This window comes from Macrobrachium rosenbergii, chromosome 21 (genome assembly GCF_040412425.1).
Source record: "Macrobrachium rosenbergii isolate ZJJX-2024 chromosome 21, ASM4041242v1, whole genome shotgun sequence".
NCBI classification, from domain to species: Eukaryota; Metazoa; Arthropoda; class Malacostraca; order Decapoda; family Palaemonidae; genus Macrobrachium; species Macrobrachium rosenbergii.
In genome coordinates, this window is record NC_089761.1 from 31,011,815 (window position 1) to 31,038,986 (window position 27,172).

The 27,172-nt window shown below is 37.3% G+C and overlaps 1 protein-coding gene across 4 annotated transcripts in view; it reads left to right on the forward strand.

The window, feature by feature from the left end:
* Positions 1-27,172, forward strand: part of LOC136849849 (potassium voltage-gated channel protein eag-like) — a 449,348-nt gene that overhangs the window by 390,431 nt on the left and 31,745 nt on the right. The window contains exons 6-13 of one of the 4 annotated variants that reach the window (XM_067123318.1): positions 794-922; positions 9,521-9,565; positions 11,452-11,573; positions 12,146-12,265; positions 13,996-14,298; positions 22,015-22,183; positions 22,670-22,933; positions 23,436-23,635. In XM_067123318.1, the coding sequence (XP_066979419.1) occupies positions 794-922; positions 9,521-9,565; positions 11,452-11,573; positions 12,146-12,265; positions 13,996-14,298; positions 22,015-22,183; positions 22,670-22,933; positions 23,436-23,635 (1,352 nt within the window). Of the gene's footprint in view, positions 1-793; positions 923-9,520; positions 9,566-11,451; positions 11,574-12,145; positions 12,266-13,995; positions 14,299-22,014; positions 22,184-22,669; positions 22,934-23,435; positions 23,648-27,172 lie in introns of all 4 variants that reach the window. The other 3 variants (XM_067123320.1, XM_067123321.1, XM_067123319.1) reach the window with 3 other exon arrangements.

Below are 27,172 nucleotides of genomic sequence, written 5' to 3' on the forward strand. Positions count from 1 at the left end.
TTTCACCAATACATGTAAGTTTTCCCCACGTGACTGTTATTTTTTTTACCTTTCACCAATACATGTAAGTTTTCCCCACGTGATTCTGTTATTTTTTTACCTTTCACCAATACATGGTTTTTCCCCACGTGATTCTGTTATTTTTTTTACCTTTCACCAATACATGTAAGTTTTCCCCACGTGATTCTGTTATTTTTTTTTTTTTCCTTTCACCAATACATGTAAGTTTTCCCCACGTGATTCTGTTATTTTTTTTCTTACCTTTCACCAATACATGTAAGTTTTCCCCACGTGATTTTTTTATTTTTTTTTTTTACCTTTCACCAATACATGTAAGTTTTCCCCACGTGATTCTGTTATTTTTTTTTACCTTTCACCAATACATGTAAGTTTTCCCCCACGTGATTCTGTTATTTTTTTTTTTACTTTTCACCAATACATGTAAGTTTTCCCCACGTGATTCTGTTTTTTTTTTTTTTTTACCTTTCACCAATACATGTAAGTTTTCCCCATGTGATTCTGTTTTTTTTTTTTAACCTTTCACCAATACATGTAAGTTTTCCCCATGTGATTCTGTTTTTTTTTTTTAACCTTTCACCAATACATGTAAGTTTTCCCCACGTGATTTTGTTATTTTTTTTTTACTTTTCACCAATACATGTAAGTTTTCCCCACGTGATTCTGTTTTTTTTTTTTTTTTTACTCTTTCACCAAAGTGATTCTGTTATTTTTTTTTTTACCTTTCACCAATACATGTAATTTTTTCCCCACGTTCTAAATTCCCTTTTGGCAGGAACTCCACTATGGCTTCTCCTCCACATTGCCCCCATCAAGAACGAGAAGGACATCGTCGTGTTGTTCCTCTGCACCTTCAGGGACATCACGGCCCTCAAGCAACCCATCGAAGCAGAGGATTCCAGAGGTATGTTTCGGTCTCGCCTTCGGGAGTTCCGGGGGCGGGGCGGGGGAGTGGAGGAGGGAAAGGAGGGTGAGAATTTAGGGGGTGAAAAATAACTAAGGAATCTTTTGAGGAAAAGAGATTAGGTATTAGTAAGATACGGGAAGGTTTTTTTTTAATGAATTTTTTTTATGTAAAAAAATTTATTTGTTCTTTTGGGAAAGAGAGAATTGTGCTTTGTAAACAGTAAAGTTAAAAAAAAAATCGATGAAAAGAGATAAGTATCAAAATGATACGGGAAGGGTTTTTTGTAATTAATGATTTTTTTATGTAGAAAATTTAGGGTTTTTTTTTGGCAAAGATAGAGTAGTGCTTTGTAAACAGTAAAAATAAACAAAATCGAAGAAAAGAGATAAGTATCAGAAAGGTACTGGGAAGGCATTTTTTATAATCAATTATTTTTTATCCAAAAAATGTAAGTTTTTGTATTGGAAAGATAGAGCAGTGCTTTGTAAACTGTAAAGTAAAAAGAAAAAATAATCCATATTTGTTGTTTTAATGAAAAGTAGAAAGGTAAATATTTTAGACGTGGGATGGATGTCTTTTGTAGCGATCCAAAAAAAATTATGATCACATTAAAAATATTAAAAAAGTTTTGAGAATAGTTTAAGAAAAAATAGACAAAGTATTTTAAAATTGGGCTGTCATTTGTAACGATTAAAAGATGATTTATTGATGAGATATTAAAAATATTATAAAAAAAAGTTTTGAGAACAGTTTGAGAAAAAAAAATATATCTTTAATGTTTAAAGGATTTGGGGTATTACTAGAGATAAAGCACACTGCTGGGAACTGAAAATATTACGAAAAGGTTAATTGTCTTGACACAAAATAAAAAGAAATTGAGAGGGATAGATTGCCTTGAAATGTATGAATTATTATTTTTGTAAATATTGCTTCTTTGCTTTAAGTGATATGTTTAAGGGCTGTGTTAAAATTATACATATATATATACATACATACATATATATATATTATAATACATATATATATATGTATGTGTATATATATATATATATATATATATATATATATATATATATATATATATATATCTTTGTAGTTACTACAACAAATGAATTGTCAAATGAAAAGGTATTGTAGTGATTGGGGTAAATGTTTAGATAGTAAGGTAAAATAATTAGACAATGAATGAGGGAGAGGTAAACATTTAGGTAAAAAAAACTTCATATAAGGATTAAGAGGGTAAAAAGTGTAAAATTTATTATGATCAACCTTTTGCCAAATGAATAGTACAGATGTATTAGAATGCAGGGGATGAGAGGTCAGTTAAAGGAAATTCTAGTTTTCAAATGGAATTTAGTCTTGTATTTTGCAGTTTGAAAAGGAAATTAGTCATAGGAGTTCTAGAAAGGTATAGAATCAGATGAAAAAAAAAATTACATTTATTTTTAAGTTTAATTCTGCAATTCTCCAGGTGTTAAGTGTTAATCCAGACAGTTTTTTTTTTCTTTTAGAATTTGAATATTTGATCACCTAATACTTAAGGCCACACTTAGTTCAACCACCCTAGACACTAGACTCTGGTATGAAGCAGCACTTGAAACTCACACAGTTCCCTTAGTAGTTTTTTTGTCGTAGGCGGTCCTTAAGATGATTTGGGAGGAAGGAGTTTATATAAGTCTAGATTTAAAGATTTGATCAGCTTTCAGTTCATTTCGTGGATTTTCATAATGTCTCGTTGAGTTTCTTGGTGGTGGAGCCCTGTTGATCAAAGGTTTAAATATTATCTTAGACGAATTTTATTTTTGAAGTTTCCATGGTTCTACCATGCGTCTAAAATTATAGTTTTGCTATTCAATTCCAGTCTTAAGTCGTCATTAAATTAACGAAGAAGAGTGACCCTTCTATTTGTTTATTCCTTTCTCGTTTATCGAAGTAAATTGTAAAGTTAGGCGGAATAAATGGAGTTAGATGCACAGCGGTATATCATTTTGACTGTTAGCCGAATCCACATCAGGGATATGCACTAGCGATCCAGAAAAATTTCATTATAATAAATTTTATATACATACATACATACATATATATATATATATATATATATATATATATATATATATATATATATATATATATATATATATATATATATATATATATATATATTTTATAATAGATTTTTATTTTTTCCCATTTTTTTATTTCATTTATGTTAGCTTATTTTCTAAATCTTCAGTATTATTATTTTGTCATTATTTTTCATGGGGGGGAGGCCACGTGCACAGGTGCCCCCCACCCCTGGATCCGCTAGTGGGGTTGTGTATTGATTTGCAACTTTCTAACGCAATATTCCCACTGTAGGATTTCCAAGCTAGGAGAACATTGCAATTTTTGCTGTAGGTGGTAGGACATCTATCCTTGAGGCCCTTCTCATCCCCCGAGACGAAGCTGAGGAGAGGAAAAGGATGAATAAGCAAAAGAATAAATAAATGAATAAAGGGGATGAAAGGAAAATACAAAGACGCTGTTGTAAAACGAGAGGAAAATACAAAAATTGCTAACAAAAGCAAACTTAGCGCTTTCCGCTGCCAGCCGCTTCCTTTAGTTCCTCGTCAGCTGACGTGACTGTCCGTGTGAGCTCAAAGCCTTCCTTCCTTCCTTGTCTTTCGTAGTAGAGCATTTATTTACTCAGTAATGTTGACTTGTGTTCTGTGTCCGCCGCCGCCGCCGCCGCTGCAGCAGAAGCTTTTCCCCAGTCGTGTTCTCTTTTAGCTTTAGCTCTTCCTCTCGACGCCTCAGGAGATTATAGTAATGATAATGATATGGTACTGGGTAGTCGGCGGAATGTATTTATATATCCATAGTGTTCTCTTGTCTGTGGCTTAATGTCTGATCCGAAGGGACAGATTTAATAGTTATAACAATTCTGCGAATAGTTGCTCTTCTTCCCTCCCTCCTCCCCCAACTCCCTCCCCATTATTTCACCCCCCAGTTGGTGGCAGTTTTATATACATCCCAGTTTCCCCCGCCCCCCTTAATTTTGTTTTTAGACCCCTGTAACTTGCAACCTGTTAGAATAGGACAGATGTCGGCTTAAGTGCAAGGGTTTAAGGCATCTTAGTGTGAGGTATATTATAAAATAAACTAAAAACTTAACAAATAGTATAGTATTTTTTTAATCCAATCAGGAGGTAGAGGACGTCCCCATTTACAGACTTATATTCCTGTTTTTCTTTTTTCAGCCTCATATTCCACTTGATAATATGTCATTTTTCTGACAGACATAAAAAATAATCCCTTTAACACCCTTCAGATTTACCGTGACACAAAAATCGACAGGAAAAATCTCTCTCAAAAAAAACATGTCTAGTGTTTTGTTAATTAATCTTATGGAGAAAACTGGACTCGGTCGCAATGGCTCTGTTAATAAGAACGTTGAAATGACGAGAGCTAATGAACGCGCCCCTTTTCCCCAAAAGGTAAACCTAATTATCCGTAGTCATTTTAATGATCAGGACGCGTTCAGTTGTCTCAAAATGGTGACGTAAAACTGTTCTTGTCCTTTCGGCTTTCCAAGAGAACGGAATTAACGTTGCCATTTCGACTTTCTCTTTATAATATATATTTTTTAATGTGTAGAATTTTGATAAGTAGCCTAACCGACACCGCCATGGGTTAATCATCGACTGTGCAATGCGTTAATTACAGGTAATGAGTAATCAATCGTTCTTAATTGTTTTCCCCACTAATAAAGTTGTTAAAATGTTGTGGTTTAAAATGATTGTTAATTAATGCTTAATTAAATAACCGGGTGCTGAGTAATTAGTGAGGATTTAAACAAATTGTAATCAGTTACGCTTTGCTATGTAAAAACATTTTTATTTTTTTAATGATAAGATTTGCCATGTTTATTATTATTAATAAAGTTTGCTACGCTTATCATTACTGTTATGATTCTGTTAAGCATTCTCCCCATAAATCTGATTAGTTTTGACAGATCTAGTTCTTGAGATGAAGCCCATTTGAATAAGGTACAGTATACGTATGTCGCTTTTTAAACCGTATGAAATACATATTGAAAATCGACTGGTTACATTTTTTTACGAGATACGTATGTAATTGTAATAAGCACAATTACAGATTTAATTTTGTCCAAGGCTGATGAAAAGAATGAGGAAGGCCTCACGCAATGAGGGGTGAGGATGGAACCATTCCAGATGTGCAGACATAAACGCTTAATGAAATATTAAATATATACGCGAGTGACCAGCCTGCGCATTTGAAATAGCCTTTAGAGCGATTATGCACGCTGCTAAAAGCCTAACAAATATTTCATAACTGATCCAGTTAGTTCTCCCTTTGTACGAAAATAGTACGGTTATTGCATTTGCGATCATGATATTATTAGAAGGCTTAATTTCGTGATGATTGTATGCTCTGTCGAAACTTTTTTTTTTTTTTTTGACCCGTCTCTGTGACCTTTCAGAAATGCAGAAAGGTCAACAGTGACCCACGAGGTGTCGGTAGTTTACTTCTTCCTCTTAATCGTGTCTCATCACAGTGCACTTCGCGAGAATTCCCCATTTTTTTTTCCCAAAAGAAAGACAAAGGAACAATACGCTCGCCAGGAACGGGCGAGTGCTTTCGTATCCGAGAGGGCCTATTGAAAGTCATTTCCAAATAAACACTGTATTTCCAGATGAAAACTGCATTTCCAATTAAAGACTGGATTTCCAAATTAGAACTGGATTTCCAAATAGAAACTGTATTTCCAAATGAAAACTGCATTTCCAATTAAAGACTGGATTTCCAAATTAGAACTGGATTTCCAAATAGAAACTGTATTTCCAAAAGATGACTGATGCAGTGCGACCACCACTCGCCCCGCCACCTTTTTTTTATACATGTAGTTTTATCCACGCACCATTTTATTTCGGCAATGACTTTAGAAATGGTTCCTTTGCTTATTGTTGGCCACCCTGAAATACGGATATTTTTCAGAAGATCCATTACTATATTCTTAATTTCAGCACTTTTTAAAAATAATTATTAAGTATTTCGGTACTTCTCCAAATTGTAAATAATGAAATAATTAATAGATTGTGGATATAAATATGAACATTAATCCCTCTAAGGGGGTGATGTTTCTTTACATTAATTCTAGGAGTGACTGAAATATTTCCGATTAATCACTGTCAGTAATTTATAATTATAGGTTTTAACTAACCTTCCCAACTTCAATGACATGGCACTTAGTTCGTTGGCTTTCAAAAGTATAAGATGTGTGTTTTACAGTAGACGTTTCACTTGAGATTATTTGAAAGTATCTTTTTACAAATGTGATACAACCATTGATATATATATTTCCTAACGTTGTGCAAAGTTATTTTGACAGTACCGAAATGCTTCGGTCTCTTAGGGATTTAAATCTTTTTCTCGCAGCCGTACAGGACGTTTTTAGGTGTTGAAATAGGTTTTTCTTTTAGTTTCTGGTCCACAAGCTGTATGCCGTAGTGAAGTAGGTGTTGGACATCTTATTTTGCTGTTTCCGAATCTCTTTGTATGAGGAAACTTCACGTGAGCTGTCTTAGTGTATTCACGAAAAGTCACTGATCTTAATGTCAGGTACTGGTACGAGGTACAGGCTCCGCGCTCCCCCCGAGGAATATGAAGAAACAATCGTTCCTCTGATGGTGACACTCGGAAATCACCTCATCTGAGATAGTCTTTTGGTTCTGCTGTAATTCAGTTAACATTCGAAAGGTAGAGCTTGAACCCAGATAGAGCTTACGTCATAAAAAAAATGATCTAGTGACGTAACAGCGCAATTTAAAATCAGTCGCCGATTAGGTCATCATCCGATTTCATGTTGATGTTCTTCGTCAGGAATTTTTTTTTTTTTATTTGTAGGTTTTCTCTTTGCAGACCTAAACTCTGGTCCTAGACACTCTCATTCGCTCGCTTTGTATTTGTTCTGGAATGTGTTGATGAAAATTCTTCAGCATTTATCTCTTGGCGTTATTGCTGGACTCTTCCAGTTTTTTGCAGGTTTGAAAAAATGTCGAATTGAGCTCGCCTTTTGTCAGTCTGAATCTCTCTCACACTCTCCCTCTCTTTAACAATCATACACGTTTGCATTCCCTAGCCATCTATCTGTCTATCTATTTACAGAGAAGCGTATATGCAAATGCTCCTGCATTATATTACCTGGCACAAGCCATATGTAATGGTTAAATCCTGTGGCATTGGAGTGATAAACATGTTCTTCGTTTTTATTATACTGGACAAAAAGAAAGGCAGCAAGCAAGCAAGCAATCTGTACCTCTATAAGCCTCCAGCAGTTGGAAATGAGAAAGCAATACAACATAATACTCAGAGGCTTTCTAAGCATTGACAAGGTATCTCCATCTTGACCTGCCGACAACCAGCGTCAAATGGGGCCATGAAAATGACATGGAGCCAGCGACTTCATCCCTAGACACTTACGGAGAGGCAAAGGGCTCCACCCTTCTGGTGTCACCCACTTCAGGAGAGATTCAGCAAATTAGGACAAAATTCCTTCTTGAATAGGTGAATTAGTATACAGTAATCAGAGGTGCTTGTTGAAAGATAATACATATTTTTATCGACATTATAGTTTGTCGGCTTTCCTTAACTGGTTGGGTCTGCCCCAAGATGGTTAGTATGGCCAGTATTTTTCATGACTAACTCTTCTAGGTGTACATTCTTATACAACTCAGAGCAAGTTTAGAGATGGTACTTGTTTCCACAATTACTGTAGGCATTATTTGAGGCTCTTTGCAGTGTGCCTTCGGCCCCTGGCTGCAACCACTTTCGTTCCTTTTACTGTACCTCTCTTCATATTCTCTTTCTTCCATCTTACTTTCCACCTTTTCCTAACAATTGATTCATAGTGCAACCGCGAGGTTTTCCTCTCTACTCTCAATTCCCCTTTCTGCGCTGAATGACCTCATAGGTCCCAGTGCTTGGCCTTTGGCCTAAATTGTATATTCATTCATTCATGTTTCATGGATCCAGTATTTCTGGTAAAAGGTCTTTAAAATTTTCATGGAATTCCTCCCTCTAAGGACAGGGTGTAGTACATTTACTTCTCAATGTTTATAAAGTAATCGGTTACATTTGCCAAAAAGCAAAAGCATCCCATAAATAATCTCATTGGATAATGACTGGAGGCTTATTTTTATATGTTCTGCAAAAAAAAAAATCGGCAATTTCATTATCTTCTTCATTCAGCCACTTTAAAACAGAACTATTTTTCTGAATAAAAAAAAAAATTGTGTAAAAGTGGTCATGTGACAAACTGGATCCTGAAGACGAATGTTTTCGTGGCAGACTTAATCACTTCGCATAAACATTTTGGCCAGAGGGGATGTTGTTGATCGCTGAGTCAGTCTGTTTCTGGAAACAACTCAACATCGGCTGATTAAAATGGATTTCCAGGAAATCTTACCTGTACTGAAATAGCTTCCCGCTTGTGACTGAACAGTTGTCCCAGCGTTCGGAGTAAACTCGTATGTTCCCCAATTTAGACTGACATATTTATGTTATTACTGTTGATGGGTACATTTTTAACTTCACACAAACATTTCATATTCATACACATTTTCGTCGATAGGTTTTGCAATTGATTTGAGTGTTTGTTCGTCCTTTTTAACAGGGATTTTGGCCGTAGTTTAGAAAATCTTAAACTATAAACTTAGGAGAAGGTGATAACAGTAGCGGTACTAGGATACCCATCAGAGGTTGTTTGGTTGAATTATCTCAATTTCTGATTTCCGTGTTATGTTACAGTGGAATTAAGAATTCTAGGTTGTGAATTTTATGTTAATCTTAGCGTCCTAGAGCCTACTCGATTTAGTGTGATAGTAGCAAAAGGTGGGTGATTGTGTGAATAAAAAAAAAAAAAAATTCTTTTGCTTTCAAAAATTTATGTTTTTTTAGTTTTGCCAGTTCAGAGTGGTTAGGTTATTTTATAGTTATCTTAACATGGAAAAAGCCGTCACATTTAGTCTTGTCATACAACCGACAGTGCCTGTATAGTTGAAAATCTTGTTTCCCCAAGGTGATTTTATGATAGTGTATATACTGATGGATTGTCCCACATAGTTGTGTTGTGTCACCCAAATGTAATGAGTACACTTCAGCCTGATCACACACACGTTCAGTTCAATAGTATTATCTTGGCACAGGTATAGATCCAATTTGCCTGTTTTACCTTTGCACAATTCCTCCATGTTATCTCAGTATTCCTGTAGCCAATTTGCAGTACTGTTGTGAATAGCTTCCGTGTGGTGTCCTTAAACCTTGTTGTGATCAACCATTGCTCAGTACCCTCGTTTTGAGTGTCAGTGCACAAGATATCTGTAGGTTTCCCCTGAACAGTTCTTATCTTTCCACTGTGAAGCTGTCTTCCATGGCAGAAGACTCTCTGTGGGTGAAGGTATGATTACACTGTAACAGCACCTGGAGAGAGTCGTCATCTTCCCAGTAAAGGCACACAAGCTATGGTGGGGGTTATGGGGCTGTTTTGTAACGCATTATTCCGGGGGGCAGGTGATGATGTGTGTGTTATTGCAGTTTCGGACAGCACGGAGAGCTCAGGGGGCAGACAACCCACCAAAAGTAGGTACCCGCTGGACCCCGCCTGGCTTCCTCCCCATTGTACGCCTCTCTCCTCTCTTGGTTCCCCCAAAATTACAATCCAGAGAATCCTATGCCAGATACCAGAAGTCTGCATACCTTTCCTTACGTTTTATTGATTGTTCTGAATACAGACTCTAATGACGACAGAACTGTTATTATTAAAGGGCATGGGACTTCGCATGTGTGCATGAAATATACTGTATAACATCAACACTTCCTACTGGTCCCTTCCCCCCAACCCTCCATGTGATTCTGAAGATCCAGCCTTTAACTCCATTTGCATTACTGAGCTTAACATTATTAATGGATGGAGCCAGCTACGAAACTTTATTGATTACCCTTCTGAAAGATGTTATGTATGAAACTGAAGGTAACATTTATTCCCCCCAGCTGTCTAACAAATTTACTCTGACGAACTAGTAAAGAGAATAAGAAGAAGAAATTCAAAAGGAGCAGGAGGAGGCGAGAGATGGTGGAGCAAAGGCTATGGCGGCACTTTAATGGTACTACTGCTTGTCCCGTGGTTCTTCATCATGTTGTTTCTGACCTGCCGCTCGTGTTGATGTGTCTTCTACCCCCTCCCCTCTTCTCCCTCCTCCTCCCTCTTTTCCCCGTGCCTGTAGTCAGCAATTGGCCAGCACTCCATGGTGATTGACCCTGAGTGCTTGGTTAAAACCCTCCCCTCAAACCTGCTGCCTGTACTTCACTTTCTTTCTTTCTCTCTCCCTCTCTCACTCTCTCCCTCCTACCAGCATTGACTGGGTCCCTGTTTCTCGCTTAACTCCATTAAAACACTTTATGGCTTCCTGTTGAAAGTGCTTCTTATTGAGTTATATTTTTGAATAGGTGTGATTTATCTTTTGTTGACTATGTGCTACTTAAGCCTTAGAGCATTTCTTTTTAATGGAGTAAAGTGCTTTTGTACCTGGATTTTAAGTTTCATTTCATGCTGATGTGTACATATGTTTGTGTCCCATATGATGGATGTTGTATTTTCCATAATTTTCATCCAAACAGATATCATTTTGATTATGTTTTACCATTTTCCCTGAAGGGTGTTAAATGGACCCAGGGCTGCCTGTTGTACATAGTATTGTGTTTAAATAGTACTTGAATATTATCATAATTAACCCTTCAAACCCTGAGGATTGTAGTAGCTGTAGTTCTATAGCACTGATTAGCATCGTCTCTGCATCTTCCTGAGGCGACTGGTCCTTTTGATACTTGAGAGCCGGTTTCTGTGCCATCGCTGTGTGACCTAACCTATTTTACCTTTGACCTCGTTTTATTCATGACCTGATCTCGTTTACCCTTGACCTCCTCACTGACAAATACCCTGCAAGTCACGACCCTCTCGCTCCACTGATAGTGATAGCTTTCCCCACCGCATAACCAGAAGATGGTGTTCAAACTGACGCCATTACCAAAAGGATTCAGTGCCCATCCTCAAGCTCTTAAGAGATAGTATGGACCATTCAAGCCACCACTCTTATTTTTACTTTATGGCCTCTTAAACTCCCTTAACAGTATCCTTACCAGTGATATTTTCTATACTTTTAAGAAGCAAGACTAAGACGTATTTTGTTTCCTTTTTATGCCTTCATACCACTTGCAAAGATAGAAGCTTCATTTCAGATGATTTGTTTGTCCTTATGCAAGATAGTGAATCATATACTGGATATAGCCTCATTATCTAAAAAGAACAAGGAAATGGTTCATATAACCTTGAATTAAAGAATATGCATGAATACAGAGTTCACATAATAACCAGCATGACAGCGGTAATGAATGTCTTTAAAATTGCTCCTGCTGGAGGACTCAGTCTCACTTATTTTTTCTCTCTCCTGCCATGGACGACTCTGCAGCCGGGCTGAGCAAGTTCGCCAAGCTAGCCCGGTCGGTCACCCGGAGCAGATCAGTGCTTGTCACTCAGTTCTCGTCGCATCTTCCAATCAAAGATGTCACCAAACAATCCAACATCACGCATGTAAGTACTCTCTAACTTGCTGGTCTAGCATGTGATATGTGTATAAGGTCGTAGCTTAGAAGTGTTCTGTATACTTACTGACTTAAACATTTGTATATACATGATGTAACATATAAATATTTGGTTGTGGTTGAGTAGACATTAAAGTTATACGACAACACAATAAAATAATTAATATTAACTTGTGGAAAAAATTCTCTAAATTACACTTAAGGTATGTACAAACCATAGAATCACATGAAAATTAGATTACACAATTACATCCTCTAGATAATCTAAAATTAGTTCTTCCAAAATTCTGATTGAAGTATCTCGAAAGTTTTCTGTATATTCTATTAAAGTTGGCATTCTCAAAGAAACCCAATTGCCAAAGATAAAAAAGTAATGAATCATTAGTCATTATGCCATGACCTAACTGTAATCTTTGACATCACTATCCCTGTTTACTTAGTTCCAAAAGTAATGGAAAGAGATATAAAAATTGCTTTAATTCCTTCTCAGACCAGACCTTTCAAAGTGTTCCCTTAACATGCGGCATAATCCTGTTTCTTATTGTTTTGGGTCTGTATTAGAGACTGAAACGACGTGAATTTCTGCAGATGATGAGCCTGAACAGCGACGTAATGCCACAGTACCGTCAAGAGGCTCCAAAGACACCTCCGCACATCCTCCTACATTACTGTGCCTTCAAGGTATGGTGATGCTGGTAGGACAGGAGAGGGAGGAGTGTTTTGATAGCTGCCACAATTATTATTATTGTTGTTCTTGTTGACTGAATGCTCTTGTGTTTGGACGGGAGCGACTGCACGTGCGTGGTTGTGTGAAATATGGGCGTTGCCTGTGTATATATATATATATATATATATATATATATATATATATATATATATATGTATGTATGTATGCATGTATCTGAGAAAGGAGAGAGAGAGAGAGAGAGAATGATTGTGGGGTTCATTGTTTGTTTATAAGGGTGCCTAATTGATCTTGCTAGTGTAGTTAGTAAATGTCGTTAGCTATGTGCTTGCGTTGTATTATACAGCGCGTTCGTGTACTGTTTCTTTTTTATGTGTGTATTATGTATATATATATATATATGTGTGTATATATATGTATATATATATATATATATATATATATATATATATATATATATATATATATATATATATATATATATATATATTAGAGAGAGAGAGAGAGAGAGAGAGAGAGAGAGAGAGAGAGAGAGAGAGAGAATGTATATGTATATATATACATATATGTATATATATATAAATAAATTATATATACATATACATATATATAAGAGAGAGAGAGAGAGAGAGAGAGAGAGAGAGAGAGAGAGAGAGAGAGAGAGAGAGAGAGAGACTGCGTATGTGTATGTGTGTACAGTCAGTTAGTGCGCGCATATTAGTGTCAGTAAAAGTAGCTGAGTATGCAAACGCGTGAATTAAAATATAAGCGTGAATGTTGAACTATGAGAGTATTAATCTACCTGACGCAGTAGTATAAAACCAGCAATAGCAATGTGTTCAGTGGTAAGGGAGAAAGGGAGGACCAGAGGACGACGCTAATAAAAAAACCAAAGGTATATATATAGCAAATTGCATCCTTCCGTCAAAGGACAGCAGAGGAGAATCTCTGAAGAGATTGATGTACATATTTGACATGCCTATTCTTTATTGGTTCACACTTGCTCAGGCTGATGACCGAATTGGGTACACGAAAGGTCGTCTGTCCTGTCTTTATTTTCCCTTAAGCTCTTTGCTACGAGTCTTGAAAAAAAAAAAAAAAAAAAAAAAAAAAATATATATATATATATATATATATATATATATATATATATATATATATATATATATATATATATATATATATATATATATATAAATTGCCTCCATCTCCTTGTTACAACCTCTGCTTTTGGTACTGTATACTTTAGTTTCGTTTCTATTTTTCTCGCTCAGAGTTCTTTCACTCATTGCAATGTCTTTTCTAGTAACTTTTTTTTCGTACCTTTTGTGTTGTGGTTTATGATTCTCTTGTCCACGTTTTCCTCACGAATTGAATTTGAATCCTTTTTGATCACTTGTGGAAGTAATGCATGTCTTGCCAACGGGACAGTGGTTCCCAGTACAGAATGATCCACCTTTTGAATTCAGTTTGATGAACTTTTTTTTAAAACTTACCATTCAGTCAGTATCAACATCAAGGTAAAATTATGCTTCTTTATCTTTCGAGTTTTAACAGTATCGCAACTTTTCTAGCCTTTTTCCACTCAGATCGCATGTGTTTTCTTATATCAATCCAGACTCATATATACATCTGAATGTGTATATATGTGTCGTCCCTACCCATGTAAATAAATACATATGCATGCACGTATGTTTGTACGTACGTTTCGTCTCCACCTGCACAGGCTATCTGGGACTGGGTGATCCTCTGCCTGACCTTCTACACGGCCATTATGGTGCCCTACAACGTGGCCTTCAAGTACAAGACCTCCGAGGACGTTTCCCTGCTGGTGGTGGACTCCATAGTGGACGTGATCTTCTTCATAGACATTGTGCTCAACTTCCACACCACCTTCGTCGGGCCGGGCGGGGAGGTGGTGTCCGACCCAAAGATCATTCGCATGAATTATCTCAAGTCTTGGTTTCTAATAGATCTGTTATCGTGCCTACCGTATGACGTCTTCAACGCGTTCGACCACGATGAAGATGTAAGTAAATGCGGCATTCAAGGAGAAGTACAAGATAAAGTAAGTGTTGTCCGGCGTCCCTTGTCGTTCCCATTCTTCTTCTTTTCTTTTGATTTCGTCTGTTTTTTTGTCTGCCTGGCCTGACTCCGGTTGCCCGCGCGAAGGAGGCTTTTCCTGCTGACGCTGCTGCCACTGCTGCTGCTGCTGTTGATACCTCTCTCCTGTGTCATCATCTTTTGATGCCTCCCGGATCCCCGTGACTGTCCGTCTATCTGTCTAACTCTGTCTAGCCTCCCTCTGTCCTATTTTATGAGTGGCACCCCCAGAAAAAATCTCTCTACCTTAACAAGGGCTCATTCGGTGACAAAGTGCTCCTCTTCAGACCTCGCTGTTGCAGAGTGTATATAGTTTGTAAATTAATTGAAGCAGTCGTCTTTGTAAAACGTAAAAAAAAATGTTCTTGTGGGAATCCCGTCAGCTTGTCGTGAGCTCCAGATATCTAGAACTAATTCCCCATTCTTTTAATCATCAACTATTAATATTTCACCATGGTAACTTCGGCTTTTAAATAAACTGGGTCACGCTTTTAAGAATGATAATCCAATTATATTGTACGCTATAGTTCTCCAAATTGATGCAGAAGTCAAATTCTAACCAACCCCATTTAATTACACTAATATATGTTGTGGTGGAACCAGTTTTCTCGTCTAGATTCATTTTTTCCACTTTCATTTTTGTAAATAAAGATGAACTTAACCCTGATATCTCCCAGTTTTACACTAAACTTGTTCCTATCACAGCAATACAGATTACACTTGAGACAGTAGGAGAATTTCTGTGATAATTTTTCTGTAATTTCTCGTAGGCATTTGATTTTTATCCATTCTGTAACATGTACGTAATTTGACGTAGTTAACTTGTAGTTAGGTCACGAGTAACACAAGTGGACTTGTAGATAGAGGAAAATTCAGTAGAGTTGGAGTCCCTTAAGCTACCAAGGGACACGAGGAGGTCCTGTTCTAACGGTGCCTGCTTCCTGTGCGCACACCCACACCTGTTTTTTTTTTTTTTTTCTTTGTAAAGTCACGGGGATGCCCTCTTGGGGACGTTTGCGCATCGCGCAAGCTGGCATAAGGCCAGCTTCAGTCTGCCAGCGAGAAGAAGTGGCGTACGATTTCAACCTCAAAATTTTTGTCTTGATTGTTTTGGATGCGCAAACAGTCCCCGAGAGAAATCACTCTTTGTTGATAATGTCATGACCATCAATGTCTTTTTCCAGCCTCTACTTCTTCTTCTTCTTCCTCTGGAGTGTAAAGGAGTGTTCCCCTAAGGCGAGGCACACTGGATGGGACCCCTCCTCGCCTTCGGACAGGGTTTTTATTACACTGGATTAGTTTTAAAAATGGTATACCTGGTTGGTAGTACATCAGCAAGGAAAACTTTTTTATTTGTTTTTTCCTTGTAAACCAGTATTCCCTCCCCAAAATCATGTCCTTTACATCGGTTAGACCAATACAATTTTTTTTTCATTTTTTAATTCAGCGAATTAACATTTTTTTTTTTTTCATTTTTAACCTTCATCAAAGTTTTTTTTTTTAACCTCAATGGCCACTTGCACCGGACGTAAATTACTTTTGTACATAGCGATAAAAGACAAAATAAAAAGGCAATTTCAAGGAAAGGTGATGAGATAAACACGAAGGAAGATCACTGTAAGATACATTGCACTAGAAAGCATGATGATAACCCCAGGAGAGGAATAAACTTTAAATCAAATTAATAATAAACAGATGCAGATAATTTGAGCTTGTTATGATGCAGCCATGTTATTTTATGAAATCTTAACTGATAACAGAACGCCACCGAATGATTTCACCTATGTGGTCGCTAAACGATTGAAAAACCAATTACTTCGCTTGAGTATTCATACAAGGCTAATTAGTAAAAATGCTTATGTTGATCAGGCAACGGAAGAAAGGTATTTCCTAGTATCTGCAGAGTTCCCTGATCGATATAAAACGCTTGAATTTTTAATTTTAATTCTTCGTCTAACCTGGTATTTAGTACGTAGTCTAATTAATCTTCAGAAGAAAAGTGCAGAGTAGATATAATCTCACTTTTGGAGTTAATAGTGAAAGCTTAGTGTGAGTTTGGTTTTTAATTTTTGCTATTATATTTTTGTAAGAACTGGTTTGAAATCTGATAAGGGTTTGCTCCAGTGAAATTTAAGAATCAGCCACTGCGTCATTCATCCTTATAATCGATGAATACTTATATAGAATCAGTCACTTCTTAAATTATTGCTGTTGTTTGAATCTTTAAATTCTCAAGGGATATATTTGTTTTAGCGGTTACATGCACTAAGTAAGCTAAAATTCCCCAGACGATTGCCTCTAATAAAATTAAAAGGACTGTAGATAAATGTCAATTTTTTAATATTATTGATGATATTGGGAAAATCCTGCAATAATCTGCCCTTTTGTGTGTCACGGAATATAGTTTCGAATTTGATTCCTGCGAATGGATAAGACGTAATTCCAAATTCTAGACGGAAGCTGTCATGCAGGTAACCGTACTGTGTCTTAGTCCATTTATTTTTGCCGTCACTAAACAGCTCGGAAATTGAATTATCTTCCACTTTTTTTCTGTTTTAAGAATAAGACTCAAGTTGCGATCGCTTGTTTCCTGAATCCAGGAAATTGATTATTGACTTAGGACATGTTTATTGCCGCATTAAGAAGAAAGTTACGACAAAGTCTGAGTTTGGACGCTGCAGCCTTACTTAGCACATTACAGTAGTGAGTTTTTATTCTGGTATCGTTTTGTTTTGTAGAAAATCGAAATAATGAACTTGTTCATTAAAGAGTATTTTCTTCTAAAGAGACTTCTGTCAGCGTTACTCTTATTTTACGAAAAGCAGTATAGGCCTAAACTTAGTAATGGGTTAATTAGAACACTAGAACAATGTCAGCAGTTCGAAACGGTAGTCCTATAATGACATCGGTGAAACCAGAGGACTTGAGGGCGCGCTCTTCAGAATCTTTAGGTAGCAGTGTCTGACGTAGTACCGGTAGACAAGACAGATCAAGCACCCGCGACCTTTCTCAAGCTTTTCGTTAATGTAAATCGTTCGTAAGAGTTTCGTGAGTTTTATTTGCTAGGTCGTTAGAAAGGAATTCATTTTGCTTTGTCATCTGAAACCAGCTGAATTGTGTAAAATTTAATCGTCTGGTATCTCTTTGCGCTTACGAAAACTTAAGTAGGCGATTGTTTATCGGCTCTTGATGAGTTTTCAAGATAACTACAGCTGTAACTCCATCGGAAGCTACTTGTTATTATTGTAATTATGATTATTAACAACAGTTCAGCGTTTGAAAATGCCTACTCTTCGAAATCAAGATTACCTCCGATAATAACATTCCAGTCTGCGCAGGTCAATGTATCTGTTAATGTAGATCGAACCATTGGGAATTCTGGCCTTTCTCGTTGCGAATACCGATATGCGGGGTATTCCTGCTCGCATTCCCGGATTGGAGCCTCTGAACAAAGGGAAATAGGAGGAAATAGACGTCTAGGTTGATAGGTAGCCTATTTCGTTAGCACAGTCTTTGTAATTGCATTTACAGTTTTCTGATAATTTTGTGTTATCGTTTGAGGTTTCCAGAAATACATTTTTAAAATGAACATCGAAGTTTTTTTTTATCATAGATATTATTATGTAAATCAGACTTTGTTTAATTTTGGAAGGTGAGATACGGACCTCGCAGACTTTTGTTGTCAAGACCGCAGTCATATATGTATGGGACGCTACCCTTTGTTTTACATAGCGTTGTTTTAAAACGAACATCGACGTGTTTTTATAAGTCCGACATTTTTCACTTTTCATTTTGAGATAAGAAATGGTCCTAGCGTAATTTTATTTTCTAATGTTATACTCGGGAGACACCGTACGAGACAGGATTCGAGACGCGTACAAAAACAAAAGAAACAGTTCGGAACACTCTCCTTGATCAACTTGCACCTCCAAGATATTTAGCATCAGTCACTCAACCAAGACTGTGTTTGTACTGCAGTCGTTCGTGCACGATTGTGTGTGTTTGTCTCCTTCGTTCCACTGATCACCAGTTGCATTTATGATATGTCTCTCACTCTGCACAGACAATGTCGTTTCTAATCTCTGACTGATTGATGATCCGCGCAGTTCATGTGTGCTTCGTTTTCTTTCTCTCTCTCTCGGGCTACGAAGCGCTTCGAAGCGGCTCACGAACCGTGTCGGCAGTAGAACGAGATAGTTCGCAGAATCGTTTTCGCAAGAAAGTCTTTGAAAAATTAAAATTTAAGTGGGCCTTTTTTCCGATAGATAAATCCGACTCCTGTGATGTATATTTAACAATTTAACATTGCGAATTGATCTTTCTGCTTCAACCATTCTGTCTATCATTAAAAACCTTTGAAACACGAAAAGAAATGGAGTTTTGTAGGTTCAGATGATTATTTAGGATTCATTCATGTTACTCTGGGAAGTCAGTGGGGACGAAAGTCTTTTACAGAACAGTATAAACAAGAACGATCAGACAAGATTAAAATATTCTTACGAAATGACGGTAATGACGTTTTCACTCGTGGTACAGTTCGGAAGACGACTATAAGACCTGACATTCTCATATAAGCCAACATTGACTGAAGTCATTTCTTTTTCTGGAACCGCAAATCAAACACATTCGCTCTCTGAACTTACCTTGGTTCAGAGTGCAAATTTAGTTCGTTCCTCGGTTCGGAAAACGCCACAGGCACCCCAGTCGATATTAACTTACGTAAGAATGTCAGATGATCGCATTAGCGAAAGTTCAGTCAGAGAAAGGTTAAAGTAATGTCCTTGAGAGTAAGGTTTGGGAGGAAGTAGGCAGAATTCATGTCAGAATTTTTTTCTGTCATTCAATACGACCCCGTCCAAAAATTCAGTATACTTTGCTACTTGCAGTAGATCTTACAGGTCTGGTGCGAACGCCCATGGCACATATATTGAATCCAGAATGCCCAACGCGCGTGCGCATACACAGCTCATTCTGTTGTTTTAACTGAGGTACAGAGGTTCAATTGGTCATAAGTCGGTGTACCTTCTCTTCAGCAGTAGAAAGTCAAAAAGCCTTGCATATTACTCTGGCTAAAGTAAATAATCTGTCGCCCATTGCACAGGTAGTGCTGTATTGCCTTACTTGGCCAAACCGCGTACAAATTTCACGTAGGAAAAAGAATATGCTTCATATTCTAACTTTTTCTGTATAGGAACATCCATCTTATAGTGCCTTTAGATTTACTGGAAGTGAATCACGGTGAAGACCATGTCTTTAAAAGGAAAAAAAAAACCTATTTTATGGCCATTGTAAATGCAAGACTAAACAATTAAAAGATATGCCGGTTTGTTCGGCGCAATCGAGTTTTCTGTACAGCCGCTACAGCGTGTAATCAAGGCCACCGAAAATCGATCTATCTTTCGGTGGCCTCTGTATAATGCTGTATGAGCCGCGGCCCATGAAACTTTAACCACGGGGCGGTGGTGGCCTATCCTATATCGTTGCCAGAAGCACGATTATGGCTAACTTTAACCTCAAGTAAAATAAAAACTACTGAGGCTAGAGGGCTACAATTTGGTATATCTGATGATTGGAGGGTGGATGATCAACATACCAATTTGCAGCCCTCTAGCCTCAGTAGTTTTTAAGATCTGAGACATCGCACCTCGCTCTTACTGCGACCTCAGTTATATCACAGCGTCACTCGTCAGCGGACTTGGGGCTTGCTGAGCAGAAGGAAAACATAATGGATCACATTGTTTCAGTGGCGCTTTTTCATTTTTAAACATGAGCAAGGCGATGACTTGAGTCTGTTCAGTGCGTTGACTGCCACGCACGTCCGTGAGTTTTCTGAAGCTTACATTTTATTGACAATAGGGGAAGGAAAGGTGATGATTATGACGTGAAAGAAAGAACGAGGACATAACTTTTGTTAAGACCTTTAGAAACGAGGCTAAGTCTCTCTTGGCGATTTGAAATCTTGATTCTTATTTTCTTGTTGGTTCGTTGTCGACTGTAACTTGATTTAGGATTTAAAAAAAAAATCATCTATTATAGTTACGGTACTGAAAACGATTTGGTATATATATAATTCATAGCGTTAAAGTAGGAAGAATTTTTTTTATTGCCATTTCTCCCTCGTTATAGCATTCATACATACTCAAATACACCCATGTATACCCAAATATAATTGATTAGATTCCTAAAATTAAACGCAAAGTGGAGCAAAAAAAATTATTGTTTAATATTTTCTGTAACAAATTATTCTCAGTAATTTTCGTTAGCCGACGTCGGAATTTACATTATCAATCATTTTATAACAGCGCTCGTACGATGTTGCAAAATGTAGTGATCTTTAAACACGAACAAGCGGCAGTAAGCGAAACTTCACCACGAACTGGGATCCGCCATATAATGCGCCTTGAAAAATTTATTTCCGTAACAATATACCGTATGAATGTTTTGTGAGCCGCTCCTTACAAACTGTTAACTCATTAATTAGACACAGTGTATTTGATCACAAAAGTGCAAAGGTCTCATAACATCATATTGTTTCGTGTCCAGTATACTTTGTATATACTGTATATATATATATATATATATATATATATATATATATATATATATATATATATATATATATATATATATATATATATATCTTGTAATCTACGCTTAACACCTCTAACCTAAATATTTGGCCATTTCATATCTAAAGGTTCATAAGATATGTAAAATCAGACATTTAAGTCGTAACGTGATCAAAACTGTTCATTTTCATCTGATAGCTCTCAATATTCGCTGCCATTAGAAGCAATGCTATATATAAAAAAAACTATATATTCTCAGTAGTCATGAAGTTAGTTTAAAGCAAATTTGCCGGCTGCCAGAGAATGAAAATGAGCGGACTGTAATGAAGATTATTTTTGAGTTATTAAATCCCCTTTTTGTAAGACTGGCTATGTTGGGCATCCTGTGAAAAATTCAGGTAATAATCCGAATTATCATAAATATTATCATACATAAAGGAATGTGCAAATAAATAAGAAAAAAACCCAGTGATTTCATTTCCACAAGTAAATTCACTCACTAACCTTGTTTTAACACCTATCTCCTTTTACCGTTTCTGTATAATAGACGCCTTTCATACATCACGAATTTTTATCTGACGTCACCGGCGTATTTCGTGAGATCGTCATCAGCACATGCATGGATATTCGTTCATCCCCCTTCCACAAAAATATATATTTTTTAATGATTAAAGTTCAAGTCAGGGAAAATTTAAAATTAAATGCCTCCATGTAGTAGTAATTGGCGCGCATGCGTCCGCCTTCATGTGATTATATACTTAAATTGTGATATTTTTTATCATCCCCTTCCACAAAGATACATATTTTTTTTCATTATCAAAGTTCAGCACATCATTTCTATTTATTATTAAAGCTGAAGTCAATGAAAATTTAAAATGAAATGCCTCCATGTAGTAGTATCTGGCGCGAAGGCGTCTATTTTCAAATGTTTGTTTACTTAAACTGTGACATTTACCAGCAGACGTATTCAACGACCACTTGAGCTATAAACTTTGTTGTTCATTTTTTCTTCACTGATTCCGTTCCTTCTGCAACTTAATTTTACCGTTGTCTCTTTTCCTCTCCTTCCGCAGGGAATCGGGTCGCTCTTCTCCGCGCTGAAAGTCGTCCGACTCCTACGACTTGGTCGCGTCGTCCGCAAACTAGATCGGTACCTGGAGTACGGTGCCGCGATGCTCATTCTCCTCCTTTGTTTCTATATGCTGGTCGCCCACTGGCTGGCTTGTATATGGTATAGTATAGGTAAGGCCTGCCAACGTACTTGAGAGAGAGAGAGAGAGAGAGAGAGAGAGAGAGAGAGAGAGAGAGAGAGAGAGAGAATGCTTTCTTTGTGAGTACTTTTCCCTTTATTGCAATTGAGAAATGGTGATGTTTTAGTCTAAGCTTGCCTTATGCCAGTACTGGCTCTCGCTCGTAGAGCAGGGTATAGAACTGAGAGAGGAAGATTACGTTATTTAGAGGTGTTATTATCTTTTCAGTGAGAGAAAGAGGGGTGGAGGTGATTTCTCCATGTTGTAATTAGCATTATTATTATCATTATCTTACAGAACAAGTTTTGAGGGAAAGTACATTTCTTTAGAGATTAACAGTATCATTTTTCTGAAAGAAAATGATGGTCATATTCATCCGAAAATCATGTCAGGGCAGAAATCTATTGAATCACCAAGCTAAAATATCCCTCCCCCCCCCACCCCCACCACATGACCTGAAATCCGCCCTTCCCACCAGGTAAAAGCGACGCTGACAACGGCATCCAATACTCGTGGCTATGGAAGCTGGCCAACGTCACCCAAACGCCCTACACCTACAACTTCTCTACGGGGACTGACGGGACCGACACCTACGAACTCATTAACGGTCCCAGCAAGAAGACCATGTACGTGACGTCGCTCTACTTCACGATGACGTGCATGACGTCGGTCGGTTTCGGCAACGTGGCGGCCGAGACCGACAATGAGAAGATCTTCACCATATGCATGATGATCATTGCAGGTACAGTGATCATCGGTGGTGTTCTCGAGAAAGCGCGGGAGTTTGGCTTCCCGTTTTTGTTGGGGGAGGGGTGGGGCGGGGAACGGATGGATTGTCCTGAGTTCTGTTACCTGTTTCTAGTCTATGTTTTGATTAATTTGATTTGAATCTTCATTCTTGATTTGGAATGGGAATTTAATTTCTTTTTAATACGCATTTTCATACATATTTATAATCACCGGATGACTGCGAACTTTAGTACTAGTGCTCTCGCCATCGAAGCGAACTTTAGTACTAGTGCTCTCGCCATCGAAGCCAGCAGAAATAAATGTGATTCTTGTGATTTTATGCATAAACTGTTCATAAATAAATGAATTCATCCTTGTTTACATTTTATGAAGTTTCTTTGGTACTCGGCAACTTTTTTCAGCCATGAATTGACCAAAACCTCTCTTAGACCAATCAGGTAACGTCATCTCTTTCTCTCCCCCCCCTCTCTCCTCCTCCTCCTCCCCCTCCCCAGCCTTGCTCTACGCCACCATCTTCGGTCACGTGACGACCATCATCCAGCAGATGACGTCGGCGACGGCGAAGTACCACGAGATGCTGAACAACGTGAGGGAGTTCATGAAGCTGCACGAGGTGCCGAAGGCGCTCTCCGAGCGGGTCATGGATTACGTGGTGTCGACTTGGGCGATGACCAAAGGGATCGATACCAACAAGGTAGAAAACGAGGTACTTACCAACTCCAACGGCCGACGGACGGGTATTAACCAAGTGAAAAGCATGATGATGATGATGATGATGATGATGATGATGACGATGGTTCATTTTTTTCTTACGGTTTGTTTTATCATTTGATGAGATAAATAAATAAAGAAAAATAACGAAGCTGCAACATGAAACCGCCCTATCACCAGTATCTGCTGCCCCTCCACCCATCACCTTTTAGACACAGACATTTGTACACAGAATTGAGTAATGTTGTAACGGTATAAAACCAAAGAGGATTTACGTATGTCAGAGCCGAAGGTGAGACATAAGCACTAGCTTCGATCTTGCCGCCTCCTGGAAGCTATGCAAAATGCCGGAAGTTTGAAACCACATTTTGGAATGATTTTATTTTCTCTCATTAGCAAACCACCAACAGCTACGCTTTTTTTAGCCACCACCAGTATCATTGAAATGCTCATTTCTTTGTTTTTGGGTTTTTTGACATACTCAAAAAAGCATGACTGCATTACTACCTATCTTTCTGAAGATATTTTAAAGGGCCGTTGACATCATAATAGCTTGCTTATCTACTTTTCACCGAATAGACACCACATTTGCAGATGTACAGGTCACCTGCTTCGAGCGTAAGACATGGTTACGGATTGCATGTTCATTAATCTCTTAAGGAAACATTTGTTGCATCTGTAGATTCTTGATTAAATATGTAATATTTTTTAGACCTATTTCTGTCGAGAGTTCAAAGGGACACTGGTACTGAGGAAGCCACTGGAAATGTAGGCCTAAAGAGATCCAGCATAAGGAACACTGCGGGACTGTTTAACCAAGCATACTCGCTATCAGCGCCTCTAGATTTGTAAATACATATATAACCTTCAGGGACTTTTCCTTAGATTTTCAATGCTCTTGCCTACTGAAATAGTTACCCCCACTTTTAAACCATAGACAAAAAGTCATTTAAATGGCATTTGTATATACGCATTTGGTTTTGTCTGACAAGAAAACTAATTTGATACATAGAGATCCCAGTTGATTTGCATTTTATCGTATCTCGAAAAAAAGAAACAGATTAGACCAACTTTGAAAATTGACTCCGTTTGGAAACAAATTGAAAGTCGTTTTATAACAGGATAAAAAAAAGTTAAATGAGATTTTATGGGCACAAATGCTGTGTAATTATTCAATTTGAGTCGAGAAGAAGTAACTCATGTCACTGGTCCTTTAATTACATCTTTGATGATTATATTCAGGAAAAAAGTGTCAGTTTTTACTCTTCAAGCGTTCATGAACCATTTTCAGCCCATTTGCCGTATTTATAGAGCCCACTCGATTTCATTCGAAATCTGGATCATTTGTTTCCTGGAATTGCCCTAAAGTACCAAATGCGTTCGGGAACTTTATTTGAAAAACCCCAGTGATGATGTGAATACTAAAGAGGAACCTTGATTTTCATGTTCCTGAACACTCCTTGTTGACATAGATTTCTTGATGCATAGACCATTATTAGTAATTACAGATTTAGAGTCCAGTCTCGTTAAATAAAGTCTGGATACCAGGAAAAAGTAATAGTATAAATTCATACTTGAATCTGTCAACTTATTCGTGTTGCATTTGTTCTTGTGCCGTGTGGATGAAATTCTTGCATAGAATTTTTATGACGAATCACAGAATAATTTTTCCCCTAGTGTTTTGGGTTTTTAAAGTGAAGGATCATATTACTCCAAGTACATTTGATGAAAGAGTGCTAAATTTTTTATCATTTTAGACATTTTATTTATATTTTTGCTAATCTGACACTTGTCAAGCGAAGAACAAGATGTGATACACTGTATAATAATTTCTCTCTCTGATTAATGTTAAATGTGGTTGCATGGTTCATGAACGTATATCATAGAGCTAGATTGCTGACCATGACACCCACCATCCCTTTTACCTAGAGAAACCATTCATTTCACTTGCAGTGTTGTTGAAATGGTAGTCATTGTGAACTGAGCAGTCTCAAAAATCACAAACAGAACATCTCAGTTACGTCAGGATACTGATATTTTGACAATACTCTATATTAAATTTTTAGGACAAAAGGGCAAGGAAAAGTAGAATAACTTTAAATAAATAACCTTACTTTTCTAACGGTAGCATTAGAAGAGTTTGTATATATATATATATAGTTACTACATTTTGCATATTTTGGCTTGTTATTTATACTTCTTTTTTTTTCTCCAGAAATGGGCGTGACTTGTTTTTGATTTGATATGGTTTTTACTGCATGCTTTTCACTTGCGGGCTCCCTCCCAAGAAATTCCACCAAAACACAAAAGAAAAAAAATGCTAGTGGTGATCAGTTGGCCCTCACCCCTCACCTCCCCCCCCCTGTGGTGGGTAGGTTGGTGCCAGCGGGAGAATGCGACTTCCCCCTCCACCAACCTCCCTCTGCCTCATTGCCTTGATTAAAAACTCTTCACGTTTGAAGAAATCGAGTGCCTTTTGCTCTTTTTGCTCTGAACACTTTCATGCATCATTTTAAATTTCTTCCTAAATCTTCAGCGCCGTTTAGAGGAAGGGGGCCACGTGCACTTGTGGAGGGAGCCCCGTCCGGCCAGCAGTTGGCTAAGAGACTCCCAAGCAGATCTGGCTGAAGAGTCTTCTTGAATCCTTCGCCTCTCTAACCACCACACCACCAACCCCCCCCCTCAAAAAAAAAAATAATATATATATACATCGACCAGGTCGAACAAGCAGGCAAGTCCCAACCCCCTTTTCCTCAATGCCGCTCCGAGGTCAAGAAACATCCCCTGACCCAACCAAGAGTGCCCCCTAATCCACTCCCAAACTTCCTAACCAAGTACCTTGATAAATCCTGTGATTTATATGAGATTTTTTATGTATAGTGTGATGCCAAACATCTTAACAAAGCCTTTGTATATCCTAATTCAAACATCCCCAAATTCATTGAAGGTATCATGATATTAGTATTGATACTTATTCAAGATAAGATTGGTCTTTCTGTCTTGCTGAACAGAACTGGGTAATTGGTGATGGTAACTGTAAGTTTTCAGTTAAGTATGCACATTATTCTGCACAGTGTACTGTAATTTTAAAACTATTGGTTACTATTGTTTTTACATTTGTTAAGACTTTGTCTACATTTTTGTATATTTCTAAGTTATATATATACAGTATATATATACCTGTATATATATATATATATATATATATATATATATATATATATATATATATATATATATGTATATATATAATTTACATTTTAGTTTTAACTGATATATTTGTATTTTGTGTGACCATAAGGACTTCTTAAATTCTCATTTTCTACCTCTTGAATGAATTGGTTTGAATCCTGTAGCAGAATGAGAAAACTTTCATTTCATACTTGCTCGAAATAAGTGTCGACTTAGATCTTCGTACTTTTCATGCACCTCAGAAATGCCAGGTTGTTATACTTGGGCAAAGACTTAATCGCTGCCTTTGCGAAAGGTTTTATTTTTGCAGGAGACTTTTTCTTAATCG